The sequence below is a fragment of the Tachysurus fulvidraco genome, chromosome 10 (genome assembly GCF_022655615.1).
Source record: "Tachysurus fulvidraco isolate hzauxx_2018 chromosome 10, HZAU_PFXX_2.0, whole genome shotgun sequence".
NCBI lineage: Eukaryota > Metazoa > Chordata > Actinopteri > Siluriformes > Bagridae > Tachysurus > Tachysurus fulvidraco.
In genome coordinates, this window is record NC_062527.1 from 21,012,767 (window position 1) to 21,035,771 (window position 23,005).

Sequence of the window (23,005 nt, forward strand, 5' to 3'; positions counted from 1 at the left end):
ACACACACACACACACACACACACACACACACACACACACACACACACACACACACACACACACACACACACACACACACACACACACACAGCCTCTGAAAGCAAATTATCTGTGTCTTCGCAGGAGCAATAAATCTATTCAAGGTCATCAGCTATGGGCTGGTATTCTGCACAACACTGTTGCTAAGCAACGACTGTTTTCCTCCCCTCACTGCAGCAAGATGTCCAGCTGTACAGATGCCAGATGCTGTAACTACTGTATATAATGTAGACGTTTTAAAGTGTGCGTGTGTGTGTGTGTGTGTTTGTGGAGAAATGGAAGTCACAATTTATATTTAAACAACAGCACAGCTGAATTCTCTAATCTGATTGGTCAGAAGGTATTCATTATTTTAGAATAACAACACAGCTGTAACATAAAGACTCTTGTTTGGAGACCGTTTCTCAGTAAAATGACATGTTTTGTTTGTTTTTTTTTCTGACAGAGAGGCCACATTACACCACTACGGTGTGTATCGTTTTCATACAATCACATGGTCTGTTTTTTTACACTCTGTATATTATGCCACTTGTGTTAATGTTTATGATTGTGGATATTCCCAAGATGACCCGGCGTGTCTGAGTATCGTTCCACGCCAAGCACACTCACTTTACGCATCATTACTCTACTCACCAAACCTTACAACACCATGCAGTTTTGTTCAGACCAAAGGTCTGTCGTTAAAAGACGTTTCGATTAAAGAGAGCATTGTGGATATTTGATTTTTACCCAATCGAATGGATATTTTTCGTTAGAGAGCTTGTTAATGTGTTATATCACGTGTGATATTTATAATTTATAATTCAGCCACAGTCACATTCCAACACTGCACGCCACACACAGCGGGAGTGGGACGACCCAAAACGAACACGACGGTGGAGAAGGAAGTGACTCATGGAAAAAAAAAAAAAAAACAACAACAAAAAGCACCACCACCACCACCACTACCACCAACACAACAACAAATAACCACCGCATCACTGCCAAACCACCACCACAAGCCATGAGATTAGAGATGTGTGGGCTGATGAGGAACGCAAAATTACCCACAATGCAACACAGGGGGAAAGGGATTGACTGTGAGAATGACTAAAGATCACCAAGCACAAGCAGGCAGGCAGGCAGGAGGGTCACCAGAAACGACGGATTAACACACACACACAAAAAATGATTTATAAATAAAGATGGAGTCTGAAGGGGGGGTGGGGGTGGGTCACGTACGCTGCTTGAGCTTACTTCGTTTGGGCGAGTTCCACAGCGTCGCAGACGACTTGGACAGCCTGTTGCTAATGACAGGCTCTGTCTGCCGTGGCAGGTTTACGGTGGAGGACGAGCATCTGCCTGCACCAGAAAGAACGCAACACACACACACACACCCACACACACATATGCACACACATATACACACACACGTTCACACGGGAACCCAGAAGGGAAGGAAACTGACCCGGTGTTGGAGCTACGCCAGCAGGATGGACTGGAAGCTGACTCACAAGTGTACCAGATATCACTTATACATACACAGTCATGTGTTCACTTTATGCACATAAATATTCCACATGAACAGCACACTCAGTCAAAATTTCCTCTACACATGGAAGTACAGCACAGCAATCGATGCTATGTGTATTTATTCCGTGCCATACATGCTGATCGTTTACAATTACAGCTAATATCCGAGTCGAATGTAGCTAGTACATCGTTGTTTATTTATACTAAGCCTTTCCTTTAGATATTTACCAGCATATCTGAGCATTTACCAACATAAATCTTCCTAAACTTAGCTATAGCTGACACTATAGCACTATTCGGACGGGATTAGTTTTACGTGGGGACGTGGAGTAATGCAATTGATTGTAAACAAAGTTCCTCTAGCCTAGGCTACTTATTGCGCTGGGTGAATGAATAGTCATGCTCTCATATCCTAGCAGTTAGCCAATCGGAGCCAAGCAGCATAGCTCATTGAATATTAATGAGTACTGGCGCAAATCGAGCTGAATCTTCCTGCAGGCTTTCTATACCACAGTAGAATGGCTTGAAACAAGGTAACCAAGGCATTTTTTCCACAAAAAATGTTACAGAGTCCATGGTAAAGTTCAGACATTACCACAAAAGTAATAAAATACATGTGGCAGGGCATCTTTAACTAAATATAGCTAATAATTTAGGTTAACGGTTGGTCGGTTATAGCTTTTCCTAGACGTATAAGGTAAATGTCGATCTTCCTCACATTTTTGTTCACTTTTTGCTGTCTATTAGCTAACTATAGTTAACAGTATAAGTAAACATAACTAATGTCTGATGTAAATTGACTAATGACTAATTTGATCTAATAACCGCGGTACATTTAGTTAACACACGGTTGCTTAGTCGTTCTAAAACTTTTCCGAACATTTACCAGAATATCTTTTTTTACTGACTATTAGATACAGTAACTGTAGTTCACAGTATGAGTAAATAGAGCCATAGCTCAGGTAGGTTTAGCTATTGATAAAACTATGGCTAATTATGACTAATATCTGCCCTACAATTAGCTAGCATATGGTTGTTCTTTGAAATGTAAATTACTGAATTAGTAAATATAGTAGTAGCCAACAGTCATGCTACTGAGGTTAATGTGGATCTTCTCCACATACGTCCTATTTTTACTGTTATATTAGCCAAACATAGTTGATACCTGAAGTACATTTAGCTAGCATGTGGTTGTTAAATCACGCTAAGACTTTTCACAGGAATTTACCTAAGCTAAATGCTGATCAACTCCCACCAGTAACTTATTATACCTATATTACCTATTTATAATTGTCTATAACTGTATTTATTGTACATAACTTACATGTATATAAATGTCCATTCCGAGTTTATATCCGTTCATAAATACTCTCTGTACATAAACTGTATATTTATTGGTTACTCTTGTACTTTATGTACAGTGTATATAATCCCCACTTATAAACACTGGCACTTATTCCTATTTTGTACATACTACTCTTATACACATACAACCTGCTATAAACATATTTATTGTTGTTGTTATTGTATTTATTTATTTATTGTTGACATTATTTAGTCGTACTTATGCTTTTATTTGAAATTAACCATTACCCACAGTAGCCTAGTGATTAAGGTGTTGGATTTCCAGAAGGTTGTGAGCTCAAGTCTCAACTGCTGGGACCCTGAGCAAGACTCTTAGCCCTCAATTGCTCAGCGGTATAAATGAGATAAATCGCTTTGGATTTTTTCTATTATTACTTTCTAATTATCTGAATATCTTTAATACTGGAGGTACATTTAGTTTGCACATAGTTGTTTGGTCATGCTGACACTTTTTCTAAGAACTTCGCAGCATTTTCTGCCTATTTTGTAAATTAAATTTCCAGTTTCAACAGTTGGTTTTCTGAATCGTTTGGTTTGTGATTAGCTTTAAACTAAATACTGAATCAAACTGGTTTTGATCATTTTAATAGCTGGTATTCTTATTCTTATTATTATTAACTAACAAGCTATCAAAAAACAGAATCAACCAGATAAAATGTATTTTATTTTAGACAGTAAACTGCATCAAGCCTAACACTTTTAAACTGTACTTAATTCACTGCAACTTACTTCCTCTGGGGACTGTGTTTTATTTGCTAAACAAAAAAATACTGATAATAAAAAACTTGCTAGTTTACAATATAAAAAATCAGATTTTTGATGTTACTCTGATAAGAAGGTCAGTCAGGTTAATATACCAACTTTCAGTGTCTAGTACTAAAAAAACTCACTGTAAGATAACATTATAACGAAACCGCTCGTTCGATGAAGACAGGGTTACAACTAAGAGAACATAGTGAGGTATAGATGGGTGATAGGGTAAAACTATGCATAGCGATACATTGAGACATTCACAAAAAACGTATTTTTGTATCATTTACAAAAATACTACTTTTAACCAGCATTGGGCCTCATTCATCAAAATGGTAACGGAATTGTTTGTGCAAAAAAAAAAAAACTGTAGTAAAACTGTAAAATTGTAAAATGTTAAAATTGTAAATGTAAAACAGCTGTCCAGTGAACACTCTGGACTAATTACAACCGATTGTCGTTTATCTGCATACACGAGAGGATAAAGGAAATTAAAACTGTGTAATTTTGTTGTTTTAGCAGAAACCATTTAGACACAACTTTGCTGAAAGATAAATGAGGCCCATTGCCCATTATTCACAATTAGTCCCAGAATAATATGTTGTAAACTCACCACACACACACACACACACACACACACACACACACACACACACACACACACACACACACACACACACACACACTATCAATGCTTCAACCACAGCACCAAGCTTGTACAAAAGTATTATGACCAACACTAAATAGCCTCAGCATCTCACTGTCCACACACACACACACACACACACACACACACACACAAACACACACACACACACACAAACACACACAAGCACACACACAGACACAAACACAAACACACACACAAACGCATACACACAAACACACACACACAAACACACACACACACACGCACACACACGCACACACAAACAAACAAACACACACACACACACACACACACACACAAACACACACGCACACACAAACACACACACAAACACACACACACACAATCAAGGCTCCACATTTTTTCCTCTGACACATAACAAGTCTAAGAATGTACATGAGCGCTCCATGGTGCTATTTCAATATCTTTTCCATCTATAGCAGCCGGACAAATCTCTGAATGCAGCCCCAGGAAAGTATTTCTGTAATGATACCGTTTCACACACAATAAATAATTATTTGAAATAATTCAGTGACTTACAGCTTTGTAAACTGTAGAAGATAATCCAATCACACGCATTCATGTGCAGTATTCAGCTAAAGGCAGTCCATCGAACCAAAGACCAGCTACAGGGCAAAAGACTTTCCACAATTTGACCTTTGACCTTGTTAAATACGAGTCGTACGTTTATCCGATCTGGTCAAGGCACTAGTCAAGCGTCTTAGCATAAAGTGACACTACAAACAAAACAGTTGAACGTTAAAAGCCTGCTGTTCAGTCGCTCACCATTGTCTCACAATGGGAACTTTTAAAGGAACCTGTTCATTGAGTACAGAAGAGGACGAAGGAGGTGAAGAGGTTCTCCAGATCTTTGGAAGAACCTTACACACAAAAACTGCTGGGTCTGAACCAGTTGGAGTTGGTGATAGTGGATTGAAGCCAGTGTGTGTGTGTGTGTGTGTGTGTGTGTGTGTATACACCCATAAACACTGAAAGCACTCACTCTCTCTGCGAGATGTCTGGTTCAGTCCTCCAGCCCAGGACCATCGCTGCTGTCTGATCTCGGCCCACGTCTTCTTAGTCGAGCGTTTGATAGCTGATTCGTATCTCTCCTGCACAGGACACACACACACACACACACACACACACACACACACACACACACACACACACATACACACACACACACACACACACACCATCTATACAGTTAGCTTTCACAGCACACCTAATAATAATAAATAATAATAGCATGTGTAATTTGTCAGTCGAGAGTCATGAGTGTTATTAACCTTCTAATAGTCACATGTCTGTAAAATATGATTTATACTTAGTTTATACTCTCAAACACACACACACACACACACACACACACACACAAAAAACAATGACAAGAAAAACAGTAAAATCTGTAAAAACACAGATTTACGAAGTACAAAGAAAAATACGAGGTAAAATAAAAAATACAGTAAAACGGAATAATAAAAGGACTAAAACTTTTGTTTTATTAATTTTATTTATTATTATATTTTTTATATATTAATTTATTTATTAAAATATATTTATATTTATTAAAATATATTTATATTTAATTTATTTATACATTTTAATATTTTTTATATAATATAATTATATTTTTAATGAAAATGACAAAAAGGAACAAATGGGGAAAAAATGCAGCCTTCACTAAAAATTTAAAATAAAAAAAAGATGTTTTTACAAGTAAAAAGATGACTGGAATTGACTCAATTTTTAAGAGCACAAAAGCTCTGCAGTCTAAAGGATTAAAATAAAAATAAAACACATCTATAGGACTACAACTTAGTATCGGTAGTAAATGCTAACGGTAAACAAAACAACTTCATTAAAATATAAAATGAATAAATAAGAATGAATAAATAAAGCTTGATGGACAAAAAAAAAGCTGACTAAAACACAACAAAGTTAGAAGTAAGAAGTAAGTGTGACGTGGTTAAAGAAAAACAAACGTATGATAGAAGTGTAAAAAAAACAACAGTGTTAAAGCGAAACAGAAAGTGAACAGAAGAGACTGAAGCTCCTGACCTTGTTCTTCTCCAGTTTCTGTCTCTGCTTCTCCTCAAGCAGAACCCTGCGTTTCTCCGCCCGGAGTCTCTGCTCCTCCAGCCTCCTCCTCCTCTCCTCCAGCTGACTCTCCCTCAGACGCCGAGCCTTCTCCTCCTTCTCCAGCCACTGAGCTTTCTTCATCGCTGACGAGGAAGAGGGGAAAGATGAAACTCTCACTTTAACTCCCCACGCGTACACGATGCCTAACATGATGCCACAACTGATCTGATCTGATCTGAGAACTGTCTTCATGGGCATATGAAATAATGTGATTTACAGGTTAGGGCTTGGATTAGCAAAACAAGCTAACGACGCTAGCTCCGTACTCTCAACAGAGACGTCTACGGTCTGTGTGACTTCAGGGAAGGTTTCAGTACACTGTCACTGTATATGATGTAAAGATAAGATGTTAGATCCTTGAGAAATGTGACTTTTCTCTGAACAAACAGTATAAAGCTGTGAGTGGGGATACGTCGTACCAGCGTGATACGTCGTGTGTAGATTAACAGCATCGCGGGTCGTTCGTAACTCACAGATAATCACTTTTACTAACCGCTGGGCCCTGAACATAATCGCACCGAGCGCTCGGAGCTCGGCGCACCCCTGACTGAGACGAGAGAAAATAAAACCTCGCCTTTCTGCCTGATGGCTGTCCCGGTTCCACTTTCGCTTTGTGATCAAATAACGATTAAAATGCAATCGAGGTTTCTTATTTACATTTCCCAGCATCCTGTGCAGCAGCTGCTGGAATTCTCCTTGAAGGAGAAAAAAAATCTGATACACCATGGAGTTATTTCCTGTTTTCCATCTCACTAACCGTGACAACACACACACACACACACACACACACACACACACACACACACACACACACACACACACACACACACACACACACACACAGGCCAGATGGGACTGAGGAATGCAAAGCTCCCTTTGGAACTGCTTTGATTTACAGGAAGTTCAGTTCACCCAAGCTTCTTATTTTACTGTGTTTTACTCCGTGTGTCCATCCTTCTTCCTCGTGGACTTCCTGTTACGAGTGTAACTTTGTAAGTTTCATATAACCGAAGACTTGCAGGAAGTGGATTTTTAATCTGAATTTTTTTTTATTCTCAATTTCTATAGCCTTCCATCTTTACGGAGCCATGTCCTGCTAGGTGTCTTGTTAACTAGCCGGTGTTCTAATTGGTTAGCCTAAGCATAGCTAGCTGGAACGAGAACGAGTGAAATGAAACTCTGGAGCAGCTGAAGTGATAAAATAATTAAGAAAAATTGCAAATTATTAAAGACTGACACTGGAGACTCTTTTCATTCATTTTCTACTGCTTTATCCGAACTACCTCGAGTCACGGGGAGCCTGTGCCTATCTCAGGCGTCATCGGGCATTGAGGCAGGATACACCCTGGACGGAGTGCCAACCCATCACAGGGCACACACACACTCTCATTCACACACACACTCACACACTACGGACAATTTTCCAGAGATGCCAATCAACCTACCATGCATGTCTTTGGACCGGGGGAGGAAACCGGAGTACCCGGAGGAAACCCCCGAGGCACGGGGAGAACACGCAAACTCCACACACACACAAGGCGGAGACGGGAATCGAACCCCCAACCCAGGAGGTGTGAGGTGACCGTGCTAATCACTAAGCCACCGTGCCCCCCATTGGAGACTCCTTCGGTTAAATGTTAACCAAAAGCTTTCGACCAATCAGAGTTCAAAATTCTACAATTTGATATAATTCCATAGAAGTATTGGTCATCATTTGAGTTTTTTCCTCTAGAAAAATTCTAGAACATGCATCATTTTGTACAAGCATCCTTTTGTAGAATATCAGAGATTATCTTGAGGACAAAACGCCACAGTCTTTTTAGCTTCACGCGTTAGCTTAGCCGTTCTGAACTAAAGAAAGCAGCTCGGGTGAACAGAAGAACGGAGTCTAGGGGATATTAAAACGTTCCCTTTCATCTGCCGAGCAGAGTCGGCTTTCCGCGGTGCATTTCCTGGGATTTTCTCTCCCCTAAAGACAGATAAAGGGCTTTGTGGAGCATGAAGACTTTAAAACGACTGCAATGCAGCGCTAGAAGAGCCGATTGTTGGGATTTTATAGGGTTTCACCTCCTCTAACGGCTGATAAACATCAGGAACATGCAAACTGACGGACTATCTAATCCGAACGGTTGGTTTTCTTCCTGTTAAAGGAAGACCTTAATATGGCTGTGAGGTGTTGATGTCCTTCATGTGAGGTTTCCATTAACATCATAAGCCAGTTTAAGTAGGTCTCAAATGGTTCCGTCTGTTTTTACATCCTTTATAAGAGTTCTCTTCAGCTTGTCAGTCTGAAACCTCGATTAAATACAAGCTTTGCATTTAGCTACAGAATTAAATCTCTGGCAACATCATCGACACTCCTGTGTTTATAATCACCGCAGGATCGTTCGCTACGATCGCTACGAAAATCTTGACATCCACTACAAATGTGGAGGTGAAACAGCTGTAGATCTTTTGATAAAAGCTTTTGTTTTCAGTAGGACAGTCGCCACAAAACGGCTTTCCGTCTGTACGACGTATTTCCTCGTGCAGCAGCAGATGCCGCAACAGACTGTAAATTCTACTCGATCATCTGCTTCGTACTTAATGTTGTTTGTTGAACGTTAAGATGCACTGAAATTAGACCTAAAAAAAAATAATCACATTTATGAACATTAAAACTAAAGAGTTCCATAGAACACAGAATTCTGTTCAGTTGAATCGAGTTGAGTTCAGCAGAATTGTCCTGACTGACATGAGAATGGAGCTGAATTGATTAAAGGTGGGGTCTCCGATGTTTGAAAGCCAATGTTGACATTTGAAATCACCAAAACAAACACGCCCCTAACCCAAATGGGTCCCACCCCTGTATCGATAGCTCCGCCCCACACACACATACGTAACCCAGGCGACTAACGGGAAGAAATGTGTCTTTAACATAGCTGAAGGGAAGAACAATACGATTGTAGATAAACAAACAAGCAAAAATGCCACACAAGCATAATGATGTAAAGGACAAAGGCATATATTAGTTCTGTGTAACAAAGCAAAACCAACGTTACTCACCTATCGAGAAGGAAAAAAGCGCCTCGGTGTCTTAAGTAAAGTCGGCCACATATTCACAGGTCGGAGTTTCCCGAGTCGATAACTCCTGAGCTAAACGCTGTTACTACACAAAACGCGGTTGTAGCTGCCTCTCTACATTACTACGATAGAACAGAGGTGTTATTTGTGTAGTAACAGCGTTTAGCTCAGGAGTTATTGACTCGGGAAACTCCAACCTGTGAATATGTGGCCAACTTCCTGCTCCTTCAGTTCTCTCCAGCGCTGGAAAGCTGATCCTATATTAACACGTCCTACTTCTTGTCCTTATCGTAAGTCTTTCTTCTCTTTCTTTCTTTGTTTTTATCCTCCATGTCAATGTTAAAACCGCTTTCTGTTAACGTCACACACGCGCACTGAACACTGTCTCCGCCCATATTGACAAGCCCCGCCCCTTTCTGCTCATTGGCTACACGTTAGTTTTGTTTTTCTTTTGTTTGTCGGCCCAACGCAGTTTTCTGAAGCATTTCTCAAAATTCAGAGACCCTGCCTTTAAGTTCTGTTCGTTTGAGTTTAGATAAGCTGAATTCAGTTGAGCTAGAAGTGAACTGAGTTTAATTATGCTGAGTCTGAATGAACTGGGCTAAGTTTAATCGAGTTTTAGCTGAGTTCAGTGGAATTAAAGTTTAAAAGAACTGAGCTGAATTGACTTTCATCTGAATTGAGTTGAATCGAAAGCTGCTGAGTTCAGTTCAAATGAATTGAGCCGAACTGATTTAATTCATTCATTCATTCATTTCCTACCACTTATCCGAACCTCTCGGGTCACAGGGAGCCTGTGCCTATCTCAGGCGTCATCGGGCATCGAGGCAGGATACACCCTGGACAGAGTGCCAACCCATCACAGGGCACACACACACACTCTCATTCACTCACACACACACACACTACGGACAATTTCCCAGAGATGCCAATCAACCTACCATGCATGTCTTTGGACCGGGGGAGGAAACCGGAGTACCCGGAGGAAACCCCCGAGGCACGGGGAGAACATGCAAACTCCACACACACAAGGTGGAGGTGGGAATTGAACCCCCAGCTAAGCCACCGTGCTGCCCCCCCCCAACTGATTTCAGATTACTTGAATTGAATTCAGCTGCATTTAGGTGATTTTTCTCCTTCAGCCGAACCGAATTGAGCTGAATTAAGTGTACTAAGATTAATTGAGTTGAATTTAAATAAGCTGATCACAAACGAGTTTAATTCAGTTAAGCCGAACTGACACGAGTACATCTGGATCGAGTTGAACTAAATTGGGCTTCATCTACCTGATCTAATCTAAGCTGAGTAGAGTTGAGTTGAGTTCAGCTGAATCGATCTGGGTGAACCGAGCCGAGTTTAAGTCGAGTCCATGAAATGAATAAGATTGAACTGAATTAACACAGATTGAAAGGATCGTTTCAGTTGAATTTGAGTGAATTCATCACTAATCATTTGTGACAGGTTTCTGAATCCCTAAACCCTGAATTCTAACCGAATCCACTGGAGTGTAGTGTTTGTTTTTACTACCCTCCTGATCTTAATCCCGCCGCTGGAAAACACTCAATTTGTATAAAATAGATAGATAGATAGATAGATAGATAGATAGATAGATAGATAGATAGATAGATAGATAGATAGATAGATAAAATAAAATATTTAACATTCTTACATTTTAACGCTTTACACAGAACTTCGTTACGGTGATGAAAACTACTGACACGTCTCCATTCACAGTATAATCTTTATTTATGATAATTTGGCCAAATATACCGTATTTTCTGGAACGGTGTAAACCGTCTACGGTAAAAACACAAAGAAATCTGAATATTATAATTAGGCTCATTTAAATAATTTAACACATACAGTATAATACACTGCGTAGGTAACGGAAATTACCAGAGATTTCTTTCAGTCAAGACAATACGGTGAATCACATGCAGGAGATGAAGGAGATCTGATTTAAATGATTCGATTGAAATGATTAACTTTTCGATCGATGAAACCGACACCGTCACGTCGCGGCGCGTCTCTTACCTTGCTCCTGCGTTCTCTGTTCTGAAGCATTAAAAACAACGAAGAAGATATAAAACACATAACGACGGCGTACGCACAGTTAGACTAAAATATTTAATCGTCTGTAAATATATTTACGTTACGTATGAGCTCTTACCCAGGTATTTGGCTCTCTCGTCTCTCCTCTGTTTAGCCAGCTTCTGTTTCTGCTCCGAGCTCATGCCATCTGTGTTACGGCAAAAAAAAAAAACATCCGGATTAAAAATACATAATAAATCCAGCGTATAAGTAATAATAACAATAAGCCGTTCAACAGAAATCTAGATATTAAAAAGGTCTCGTTATTTGTCTCGTCTCGTCTTTAATGGAAACGGGGCTCTAATTTCTAACCGCTCACTAACTATCTCGATCATTTCAGCTTTATTATTCCTACTGTGTCTTATTGTAGTATTTTAACACACACACACACACACACACACACACACACACACACACACACACACACACACACCTGTCCATTCAGATGTACTTATTGAATTGTGATGTGTGTATGTGTGTGTGTGTGTGTGTGTGTGTGTGTGTGTGTGTGTGTGTGTGTGTGTGTGTGTGCGCGTTCCTCTGTGCTATCTCAAGCAGCTTATGCAAGATTTACCACGCGATTCTAACGCGGGACGGTCTGTTGCTATGGCAACTTCTCTCTAAGACATTAGTGGAACACACTTGGGACTGTCGGACTGTTTGAGAATGCTGCCGTCACGTCCCGCGTTCCCGTTCTACGCGAGCGACGACTTGCGTCGAGCCATGACCGTCTTGTCCATTAACAGCAAAACAGACAGAATATTCAGGAAGAGTCACGATGGCGTGCGACACAATGTGCTTCGTGCTTCGGTACGATAGAGTGTTTGGAAAAACAACCAGCCCTTCATTGTCGTGTGAGTCTGCTGAGCATTGTGTGTGTGTGTGTGTGTGTGTGTGTGTGTGTGTGTGTGTGTGTGTGTGTGTGTGTGTGTGCCACGGTTACTCCGTATTCCTGCTGTCGTTAAGCTGAATAGTGGTTGGTGGAACAACCAATGATCTTTATTTGTAGATAAGAGACATTAATCTGTGTCAAAGGACAGAGCTGATGTACCGCAGAAGTACAGTGTGTTGTGGAGTGTTGTGTCGAGATAATAATAAAAATAAAAAACACTGGATGTGATACTACATCTAATCTATTCTGTTCTATAGTCCTGGCTCTGTGATCACCATGCTTCGTCTCTGTCCGTCGCTGTATTGTTGTTTTCTTTCCTGCTCAGTTTCCTGCCCATCAATCAGCTCTCCTCGATTATCGTACGACCGGCTGATGAGAGAGAAACCTGACACGTGTTTTTCCCCTTTAAGAAAATTCTAAACTGCTGTTCCTGCTGCATCACAGGGCAATGGAACACACTTAAACTTCCGCATACATGAGCTCACAGACACCTACGATTGGCTAGTAGTGCTCTGATTGACAGGGCAGAAAAAGCCCCGCCCAGCCACCAGAAATCTAAAAATCCTGGATGTATTACAATTACAGAGTTTGTATCCCTAAAAACCTTTAATAGATGTAGGTCTATGAGGGAAAAATTGTTGGACCTTTATATATATTAAAAGTGTAGCCATATCTTTCCAAGTGCAGTACCTTTTTTGTTCTGAGGGGTGGTGCTGTTTCCTGGCGTGCTGGGTCTGCTGCCCGATTTTCCGGATGGTTCTGTTTTGGAGGGCGGGTCAGTGATCAGAGAGGAATCGGTGACTGTGGTGTCGTCGGCTTTCAGGAGCTCCTCGTTCTGCTTCTCTGGCCTCTGAGTCGAGTCTATGCGAGAGCTACTGAGACCTGGGTAAGAGAGAGAGAGAGAGAGAGAGAGAGAGAGAGAGAGAGAGAGAGAGAGAGAGAGAGAGAAGAGAGGGAGAGAGAGAGAAGAGAAAGAAAGAGAGAGAAAGAGTGAGAGAGAGAAAGAGAGAGATGTTAATGTCTGATAAATAATAAATATAGTAAGTGCTTTTCAGTTGATGGTACTGAAGGTTGGGGTTCACACAGTGTCCACTGCTGACTGTTTAGCGTTAGCACTAATCACATTCACTTCATTAACTTCAGTCCTGTTTGATTTAGTACTCTGCACTAAGCCTGCTCCATCCCCGCTAATCACTACTAACTATGACACGATACGATGCAGCTCTTCCTTCACGTTAGTGCCCTTGGAGCTCTTGGCCTTCATTACAGTTTCAGTCCCATCCAGTTAGCACGTCATTAGCATCCAGATCACGAACGTGTGCTAGCCAGGGGGGCTTCAGCTCAAACACATCCCGCAGAACGCTGTTCCTCAGGGTCTGATTTCTGCTTCTCTCAGGGTTTTTTCGCCTCGACAATCAGCCATGTGAGCTCTGTTAAGTTAACAGCACACATTAATGTGCGCACTTCAGAAAAAAAAGGTTCTAATTAGAACCCAACGATGGAGCGCATGAGCTGACGAGGACGCGTCAGTATGTTACTTCTCTGTCAGATATTTATCATTGAGCTCAACTACTTAGTTTTAAAAAAATGTTCTTCAAGGGTTCTTTAAGGGTTTACGGGATAATTAAGGGTTCTAAGCACCAAAAAATGGTTCTATTTGGAATACAGATGACTATTTATATATCATGAGTGATGTAGAGATCTTTAGATAAAACAATTAAAAAGTTTGTATATACAAATTTTACACGTGTTAATACAATGAAAATTTCCCCAAACAAACAGCTAATGCTACTTACCCTTTGACCCTATCAGAGTACAAGCAAACTTCCTGTTTTGATCAAGTGTGTGTGTGTGTGTGTGTGTGTGTGTGTGTGTGTGTGTGTGTGTGTGTGTGTGTGTGTGTGTGTGTTTTATTTTCAGATGTAACGGCATCAGTGAGAGGAAAACACAAACCTCTAACTAACATTCAGTGAGAGAAAGAGATAGAGAGAGAGAGCGAGAGAGAGAGCGAGAGAGAGACAGAGAGAGAGAGACAGAGAGAGAGAGAGACCGAGAGAGAGAGAGACAGAGAGAGAGAGAGTGAGAGAGAGAGAGAGGGAGAGACTGAGTCTGCTTACCCACAACACCACCGCCATCTTTACTTCACAGAGATTTTTTTTTATTAGTCCACGACTCACACTGATGAATCTTACAAACACTTTAACTCTACCTCATCTGTCCTGCCTTTCAACCCGCCGGGAAAAAACAGATAACAGAACAAATGAAAAGGAGAGAAGGAGAGTGAGGGGGAGAGATCAGTCTTACACTCTCTCTTTCTCTCTCTCGTGTACTGATACTGAGTGTTAGTACTGATACTGAGTGTTAGTACTGATACTGACTGTTAGTACTGATACTGACTGTTAGTACTGATACTGAGTGTTAGTACTGATACTGACTGTTAGTACTGATACTGAGTGTTAGTACTGATACTGAGTGTTAGTACTGATACTGAGTGTTAGTACTGATACTGACTGTTAGTACTGATACTGAGTGTTAGTACTGATACTGAGTGTTAGTACTGATACTGAGTGTTAGTACTGATACTGACTGTTAGTACTGATACTGAGTGTTAGTACTGATACTGACTGTTAGTACTGATACTGAGTGTTAGTACTGATACTGAGTGTTAGTACTGATACTGAGTGTTAGTACTGATACTGACTGTTAGTACTGATACTGACTGTTAGTACTGATACTGAGTGTTAGTACTGATACTGAGTGTTAGTACTGATACTGACTGTTAGTACTGATACTGACTGTTAGTACTGATACTGAGTGTTAGTACTGATACTGACTGTTAGTACTGATACTGAGTGTTAGTACTGATACTGAGTGTTAGTACTGATACTGAGTGTTAGTACTGATACTGAGTGTTAGTACTGATACTGAGTGTTAGTACTGGTACTGACTGTTAGTACTGATACTGAGTGTTAGTACTGATACTGAGTGTTAGTACTGATACTGAGTGTTAGTACTGATACTGACTGTTAGTACTGATACTGACTGTTAGTACTGATACTGAGTGTTAGTACTGATACTGAGTGTTAGTACTGATACTGACTGTTAGTACTGATACTGACTGTTAGTACTGATACTGAGTGTTAGTACTGATACTGACTGTTAGTACTGATACTGAGTGTTAGTACTGATACTGAGTGTTAGTACTGATACTGAGTGTTAGTACTGATACTGAGTGTTAGTACTGATACTGAGTGTTAGTACTGATACTGAGTGTTAGTACTGATACTGAGTGTTAGTACTGATACTGAGTGTTAGTACTGATACTGAGTGTTAGTACTGATACTGAGTGTTAGTACTGGTACTGACTGTTAGTACTGATACTGAGTGTTAGTACTGATACTGAGTGTTAGTACTGATACTGAGTGTTAGTACTGATACTGAGTGTTAGTACTGATACTGAGTGTTAGTACTGATACTGACTGTTAGTACTGATACTGACTGTTAGAGACTAGTGAAAGAGTTATGGAGAGAGATGTAGTGAACGAGTGAAGGAGAGACAGAGAGACATAATGAAATCTAGAGAAAGAGTAAAATAGAGAGAAAGAAACTGAGTGACATACTGATACCCCAAGATAGAGACAGAAGGATGGAATGAAAGACAAAAGAAAGAGGGAGAATGTGTAATGGAGTTCATTAGTGAGGTGTTCTTTTGTGTTCGTTGTGAGCTGCATGACTGGGTGTGGTGCTGGGGAAAAAAAACACAAAAGCCAAAAGAGAGAGGGGGAGCGAGTGAGAGAGCGAGGCAGAGAGAGAGAGAGAGAGAGAGAGAGAGAGAGAGAGAGAGACAGAAAGAGATAGAGGGGAGATAAAGCAGCAGACCGAACAGCTTAGGATGTGTTGAGACAGATCATCTGATCAGCTGAACATCAGGACACGTCACAGCTCTGGAGATGAATTGGATGTGTGGGTGATGAAAGGTTTCAGGTTCATGACACTGTACAGTGAGGAACAGCACAAGACTCCATTTTAACACATCAGTTTATCTACATACTCGTGCTACAGCAAACAAAGATGTAGCTGGGCTGGAATTCTGAGAGTCACGTCAGGGTTGGTTTGGCTGTAGGTTATAGAAGCTAGCATTAGCATTTATTGCTTCTTTGTTGACTAATTAGCCATAAACAAGGTCAGGAATGTTTATGAAACTGAACTGGGAACTGTAAATAAACATAATAAGGTTCTTAGATGTAACTAAGGCCATGTCCACACTAATGGACATTTTTCCTCTCCGTTTTGTCCTTTCGTCCACACTGGGACGGCGTTTTAACAATTAACAATTATCATTCGTACGCTGAAAAAATATCAATCAAATTTTTAAAGTCACGCTAAAAAAATGTTCCGAAACGAAGATGTGAAGAAATGTTACAATTTTCCAAGAAATCACTGGCATAATGACATTTTTTTTTTTTCATCTTTCTGGTTTCAATCGTACGTACGTAATTTCATACGTAATTGTATTAATTGTAAACTTTTTTCCTCCGTGCTAATTTATTTTTAGAAACGTTTTTTAAAAAAAGTATCGTGAAATTAATGAAATAATTTGAAAATTAAAATAATTTTTATCCTGAAATGGAATCTAGCGTGAGACTCATCAAGCGTCACAAAAATTGTATTAGTGTATTATTATTTTGAAAAAGCCTATAGCTGTATGTGTATGTGTGTGTGCGTGTGTGTGTCTGTGTGAGCGTGTGTGTTTGTGTGTGTGTGTGTCTGTGTGTGTGTGTGTGTGTCTGTGTGTGTGTGTGTGTGTCTGTGTGTGTGTGTGTGTCTGTGTGAGCGTGTGTTTGTGTGTGTGTGTCTGTGTGTGTGTGTCTGTGTGTTTGTGTGTGAGCGTGTGTGTGTGTGTGTGTGTGTGTGTGTGTGTGGTAAACAATGTTTAATACAGGCATGTGCGCACTTGTGCACGAGACAGATGTTCACACACACACACACACACACACACACACACACACACACACACACACACACACACATGCTCCAGGGGTGTGTGTTCAGGTTTCAGCCCATGCAGATGGCACTAGAGGGTAAAAATAAACACGGTACAGAAATCAACCAGCAGCCATAAAAGGCTCTGTGGTTCAGACACGGGCACCATCAGGAATCTCCACGTGTCCACACACTACACACTACACACTACAACACACGGAGACGTTACCGGTCTACAACCTTGCCTAACCATCATCATCGATCTCAACGCAAGTCGAATTTACTGCACCTTCTGTTGACTGTGGTGCTGTAAGTGAGTCTTAAAGGGGGAGAATTTCAGAAGTTAAGAAATAAAAACATACAGAATGAAGAAGTCATGAAGAATGAATAAAAACTGAAAGGATGATGATGATGATGATGATTGAGCAAGAATCCTTCCATGTCACAGAATGTCACCTGTAATAAACTTCTCCTTACTCTGAGCCTCACCGTTTATGGAAGTATAAACATAATTAATATCAGAAATCTGTCTGTATTGAAGAAGAATCGCTCTTAATAAAGAAATAAATAAATAAATAAATAAATAAATAAATAAATAAATAAATAAAGTTCCTTAGGGTTCTATATAGAGACCCGTGGTACTAAATTTAAACAACCAGCACCACCACCCCCCAACCCTCCAGGAAGATCTCTATTAAAGCAGTCTAGGTTTATAATTGAAACGCTGCATGAGGTGAAACGGGTGCCATTACTTTTGGAACAATGAATTTCTCAGAACGGTTGAATCTAAAGGAACCTGCGGTTAAGTTCAAAATAAAGGTTCTTCGACGGCTCCTGGTCAGCGTGGATGGTTCTATGAAGAACTTTTTACATACGTGTGACGGTTCCATTGCACAGAAGGTTCTTTAAAACTATAAAAGTGTTCTCTACGGCTTCAGGATGAATATGGGTTCCTTAAAGAGCCGATAAAGTTTCGTCTACAATATAATAATCTTTAATAGATTAAAGCAAGTGATAGAACCATTTGTGTTTGTGTGTGTGTGTGTGTGTGTGTGTGTGTGTGTGTGTGTGTGTGTGTAGTGCAGTATAACAGATTATTGGTGTTTTCCTAAGCATAAGTATCAGAGTTCACATCATAATGTCGAGGTTAAAGTGGGTCAGATATGTGTGTGTGTGTGTGTGTGTGTGTGTGTGTGTGTGTGTGTGTGTGTGTGTGTGTGTGTGTGTGTGTGTGTGTAAAGAATCTGGGTCAGTGAGGCCTCAGGCATGTGGGCTATGCGCTGGTGCAGATGGCAACCGGACGCCTGTTTTCTCCAAACACAGCCTGCACGGTGTGTGTGTGTGTGTGTGTGTGTGTTAGATAGAGTCACAGACATGTATCTCTATCTTCAAGAGCAGGAAGGAAACAAAATTCTAATACATCATGAATCACACACACACACACACACACACACACACACACACACACAAACACAAACACAAACAAAGAACACAAACTGAAATCAATGACCTAATGAGCACATCCTGGCAAGTGTATCAGTCTCTCTCTCTCCCTCTCTCTCTCTCTCTCACACACACACACACACACACACACACACACACACACACACACACACACACACACACACACACACCGAGTTATCTGCTCTCCTGCAGTTAAATATAGACTTAAAGAGAAATTAAACATATTTCTTTGCTGTATGGTTTGTGTGGCTGCTTCAAGAAGCCTGTATTATAGACAAGAGACATGATGATATACAGTAATGATTTTGTGACCTCATACAGGGCGTAAAACCTGTGTGTGTGTATGTGTGTGTTTCACTAGCAGAGAGAGAGTGTGTGTTTGTGTGTGTGAGTGTGTGTGTGTGTTTCACTAGCAGAGAGAGAGTGTGTATGTGTGTGTTTGTGTTCAGAGAAACTGCATCAGTTTCTGAACTCTAGACCACTGCTGCCCTATAGATGATGTCATAGGAAGAACAGGAAGTGTGTATGCACTCATATCTGTGTGTGTGTAAGAGGTACGTTTACGTGTTCTTTGACCCTCCTGTGTTTCTGATAAGTGTGTACGTGTGTTAGATGATGTTGTCATGGCAATAAAGCTATTTAAGTCCTGACCATGTGCTCGTTTTTATTGTCATAAGAAACCTGTAATAAAGCAGTTATGAAGCTGTTATGATGCTGTTATGATGCAGGCATTATTACTCTCATAAAAGTACACACTCAGTGGTGCAATGAAAAACTGGATTTTTTGATTACTGTTTTATTGAATTTTCAGATTGTTGCTTTCTCCCCAACCCGAGCTGATGTGTGTGTGTGTGTGTGTGTGTGTGTGTGTGTGTGTGTGTGTGTGTGTGTGTGTGTGTGTGTGTGTGTGCATGTGTGGCATCCTGACTCCATTTGTTTAGCTGGGACACTAATTTTAGCAGCCTGGGAGTGTGATGAGTGTAGTGGGTGAGAAGACGAGCTCACAAACCCCTACACACACACACACACACACACACACACACACACACACACACACACACACACACACACACACACACACACGACTTCACAGAGCTACAGCTGTCAGTGACTCTACACTCCACTCTACACAGAAGAAAGAACCTGAGAACATTTTTTTATCTGAACCGCACACACACACACACACACACACACACACACACACACACACACACACACACACACACACACAGTGTCCTGCCTTTTATACCGTTATATTATTTAATTTTATTGATGGTACTGTTGGTAAATTGAACTCAAGTTCGTATACAATGCTCCCTCGTACAGTTCGGGCCAATCAGATGCTTGGAGAGAGGGAGGGGGTGTGGTCAGAAAATGGAGTGGGCGTGTCAACAAGGCAGCGATACGGACTTTCAGAACTCAGCCTTTACTAAACTATCTAAACTATATAATCTTCACCTCACCGTACGAAGCTAGCAGAAGAGAGCAGCACAACACCACAGCCGCTGTGATCGTTAAAGACGTCCTTCCCGGTTGTCCAGGGCGTGAACGTGACGCTTCCTCATCAGGACAGGATCATAAAACATTCCCAGTAGCTAGAAAGTCTGTTACTTTTCATCTGTTGGCTTTCAAAAGACGTGAAGAACGACGGTCTGATCGACGAAGCTATGCTCGGTTAGTTCCTGTGCCATGAAGTGGGCGGGGCTTCGTTGTGCACCCTCGGCTCTCTCTCAGGAAGTCATGTCCTTAAAGTTTCCTTTACGAATCTCTGAAGGAGACGATACGTTTCTCGCGCGTCGAGAACCCGGAGAACTAAAAACTCCACAGCACAATAAACATCCATCACGAAACAATCCCAGTACAGAACAAAGCTCAGCGTGAACAACTGTACCTAATTACAGAAGTACAAATGTGCTGCCTATCTGCATACATCTGCATATATTTACATACACAATGAGTGTTTGGACAGGATTTGCATTTCTTGCGGCTTCTCGAGCTGTCGTTTATTCCCACAATTATCTCATTTCAAAATGAGTGAAAGAGGAGAACGACGAGGGGTCGCGATACGCGAGACGACGCCGAGACGTCTCGAATATCTAGCCTTAGTGCCAAATAATGAGAAATAAAACAAAACACGAACACTTTAGTCTGCAGCGTTTGAATTCTGGATTCTGATTGGTCGCTTACTTTTCTATACCGGCAGCTGCCAATCACCGGTTGCTATAGTAACAGCTCATTCTCTTGATCATGTATTCGTGTCCTTGATTATTTTCCTGGAAATATTCCTCACTTATTGATCAGTAATTCATTAATACTGCATAATGTTCCCTCCTTTTAAATACCACTCGTTGGTTTGTACATCGGAGACTTTTATTAAATCATTTGAATGTTTGTTTTTTTCTGTGTCATGAAAAACTTTTTATTTTTTATGTGATCAGAGTTTGAAATGGAAAACAAACGATTTCCCTGTAATTATTCCACGTGGTCAGCCATTGGTCAGGTGAAGTGTTAGTGGGTGTGGCTCCAGGTGGTCAGTCATTGGTCAGGTGAAGCGTCAGGGGAGTGGCTCCAGGAGGTCAGTCATTGGTCAGGTGGGGTTTCAGGGGCGTGGCTCCAGGTGGTCAGTCATTGGTCAGGTGGAGCGTCAGTGGGCGTGGCTCAGACGCTTATATTCACACCGTCAACAGAGCTGCAGCGGCCGCATGGAGATTTTCCTCTGAGACCCTTTATGTCACAGGGAAGAGCTGTAACTCTGAGAGACAATATCTCTCACTCTCTCTCCTACTCTGTCTCACTCTCTATCTCCCTCTCTCTTTCTCTGTTTCTCTCTCTCCCTCTCTTTCTCCCTCTCTCTATCTCTGTTTCTCTCTCTCCCTCTCTCTCACTCTTTTTCTCTCACTCTCTTTCTCCCTCTCCCTCTCTTTCTCTCGCTCTCTCTTACTCTCTCTTCCTCCCTCTCTCACTCTGTTTCTCTCTCTCTCACTCTCTTTCACTCGCTTTCTCTTGCTCTCTCTCTCACTCTCTCTTACTCTTTCTCCCTCACTCTCACTGTCTTTCTGTTTCTCTCTCTTCCTCTCTCTTACTCTTTCTCCCTCACTCTCACTGTCTTTCTGTTTCTCTCTCTTCCTCTCTCTCACTCTCTCTTTCTCCCTCTCTCCCCCTCCGCTTCACTCGCTCCTGCCCATCCAGGCGAACCGCTATGACCAGGGAGCGATTTCCTCTTTCCTCCTCGGCTTTATTTGATCAAAACAGTCAGGGAGGCAGCAGTAAGAGCTGCGTGTTAAATAATCGGCGGTCGGTGGTGTGGAAGTCACTGTTACGCTTCACTGCTGATTATTTTCCTGTGACATGATGTCATGAGACATTTTATTCCCTTACAAAACAGCAATGCTGATCATTTTTATCCATGTATAGCTACGCTTAGCTGTTTATCTGTCAGAGCACTTTCCCTCACCAGCCTCCGGAGACACGGGACACTGAACACATTCTGATGTTGATTATAGATCATTTACAGCCCTGAAAAATCACACACTCCTGCTTTAATTGGTTATTCATTTCACCTTAATTTCCTTAACTGTAACTGTTATTAATGCTAACGAAACTTTAACATTACATCAGATTGAATGCCCCGATGTCCGAAGGTCCGGCGGAGGGAACGCTGACTCAGCTGACTCTATCAATCCTGCTATTAGGCTTGTCAGCTTCTTCATCACATCTGCTGAGCTGTGTGAAATTCTGCACTCTTTAAACACCATGTGTGACTCTCACATGTGACGTAATCGGACTCTGGTGGCTGCCGAGGCGTGAACCGGTACGAGACTGTGAGTGTAAACACGTCTGTGTGTAGTCTCGCATGATCAGACCCCCCCATCAGCAAAATGGTTTGTTCCAGTCTCAGAGAGTCTCCTAAACCCTGTTCACTCCGTCGTGCCCCAGCGTGAGACTTTAATCATTTATAGTCTACAATAAATATGTATCTACAGAATATGTCATTAATTTACTCCTCCACTACACACTAATTCACATAAAC

At 41.1% G+C, this 23,005-nt stretch overlaps 1 protein-coding gene across 8 annotated transcripts in view; it reads right to left on the reverse strand.

Moving 5' to 3' along the window:
• The window catches only part of map7d1b (MAP7 domain containing 1b), a 40,312-nt gene that overhangs the window by 8,729 nt on the left and 8,578 nt on the right, over positions 1 to 23,005 (reverse strand). Inside the window, exons 2-8 of one of the 8 annotated variants that reach the window (XM_047819617.1) lie at positions 14,482 to 14,487; positions 13,219 to 13,410; positions 11,716 to 11,784; positions 11,580 to 11,600; positions 6,402 to 6,565; positions 5,341 to 5,449; positions 1,277 to 1,381 (exon numbers count right to left, since the gene is read on the reverse strand). In XM_047819617.1, coding sequence (XP_047675573.1) covers positions 1,277 to 1,381; positions 5,341 to 5,449; positions 6,402 to 6,565; positions 11,580 to 11,600; positions 11,716 to 11,784; positions 13,219 to 13,410; positions 14,482 to 14,487 — 666 coding nt within the window. Of the gene's footprint in view, positions 1 to 1,276; positions 1,382 to 5,340; positions 5,450 to 6,401; positions 6,566 to 11,579; positions 11,601 to 11,715; positions 11,787 to 13,218; positions 13,411 to 14,481; positions 14,488 to 23,005 lie in introns of those variants that run through there. The other 7 variants (XM_047819618.1, XM_047819619.1, XM_047819621.1 and 4 more) reach the window with 7 other exon arrangements.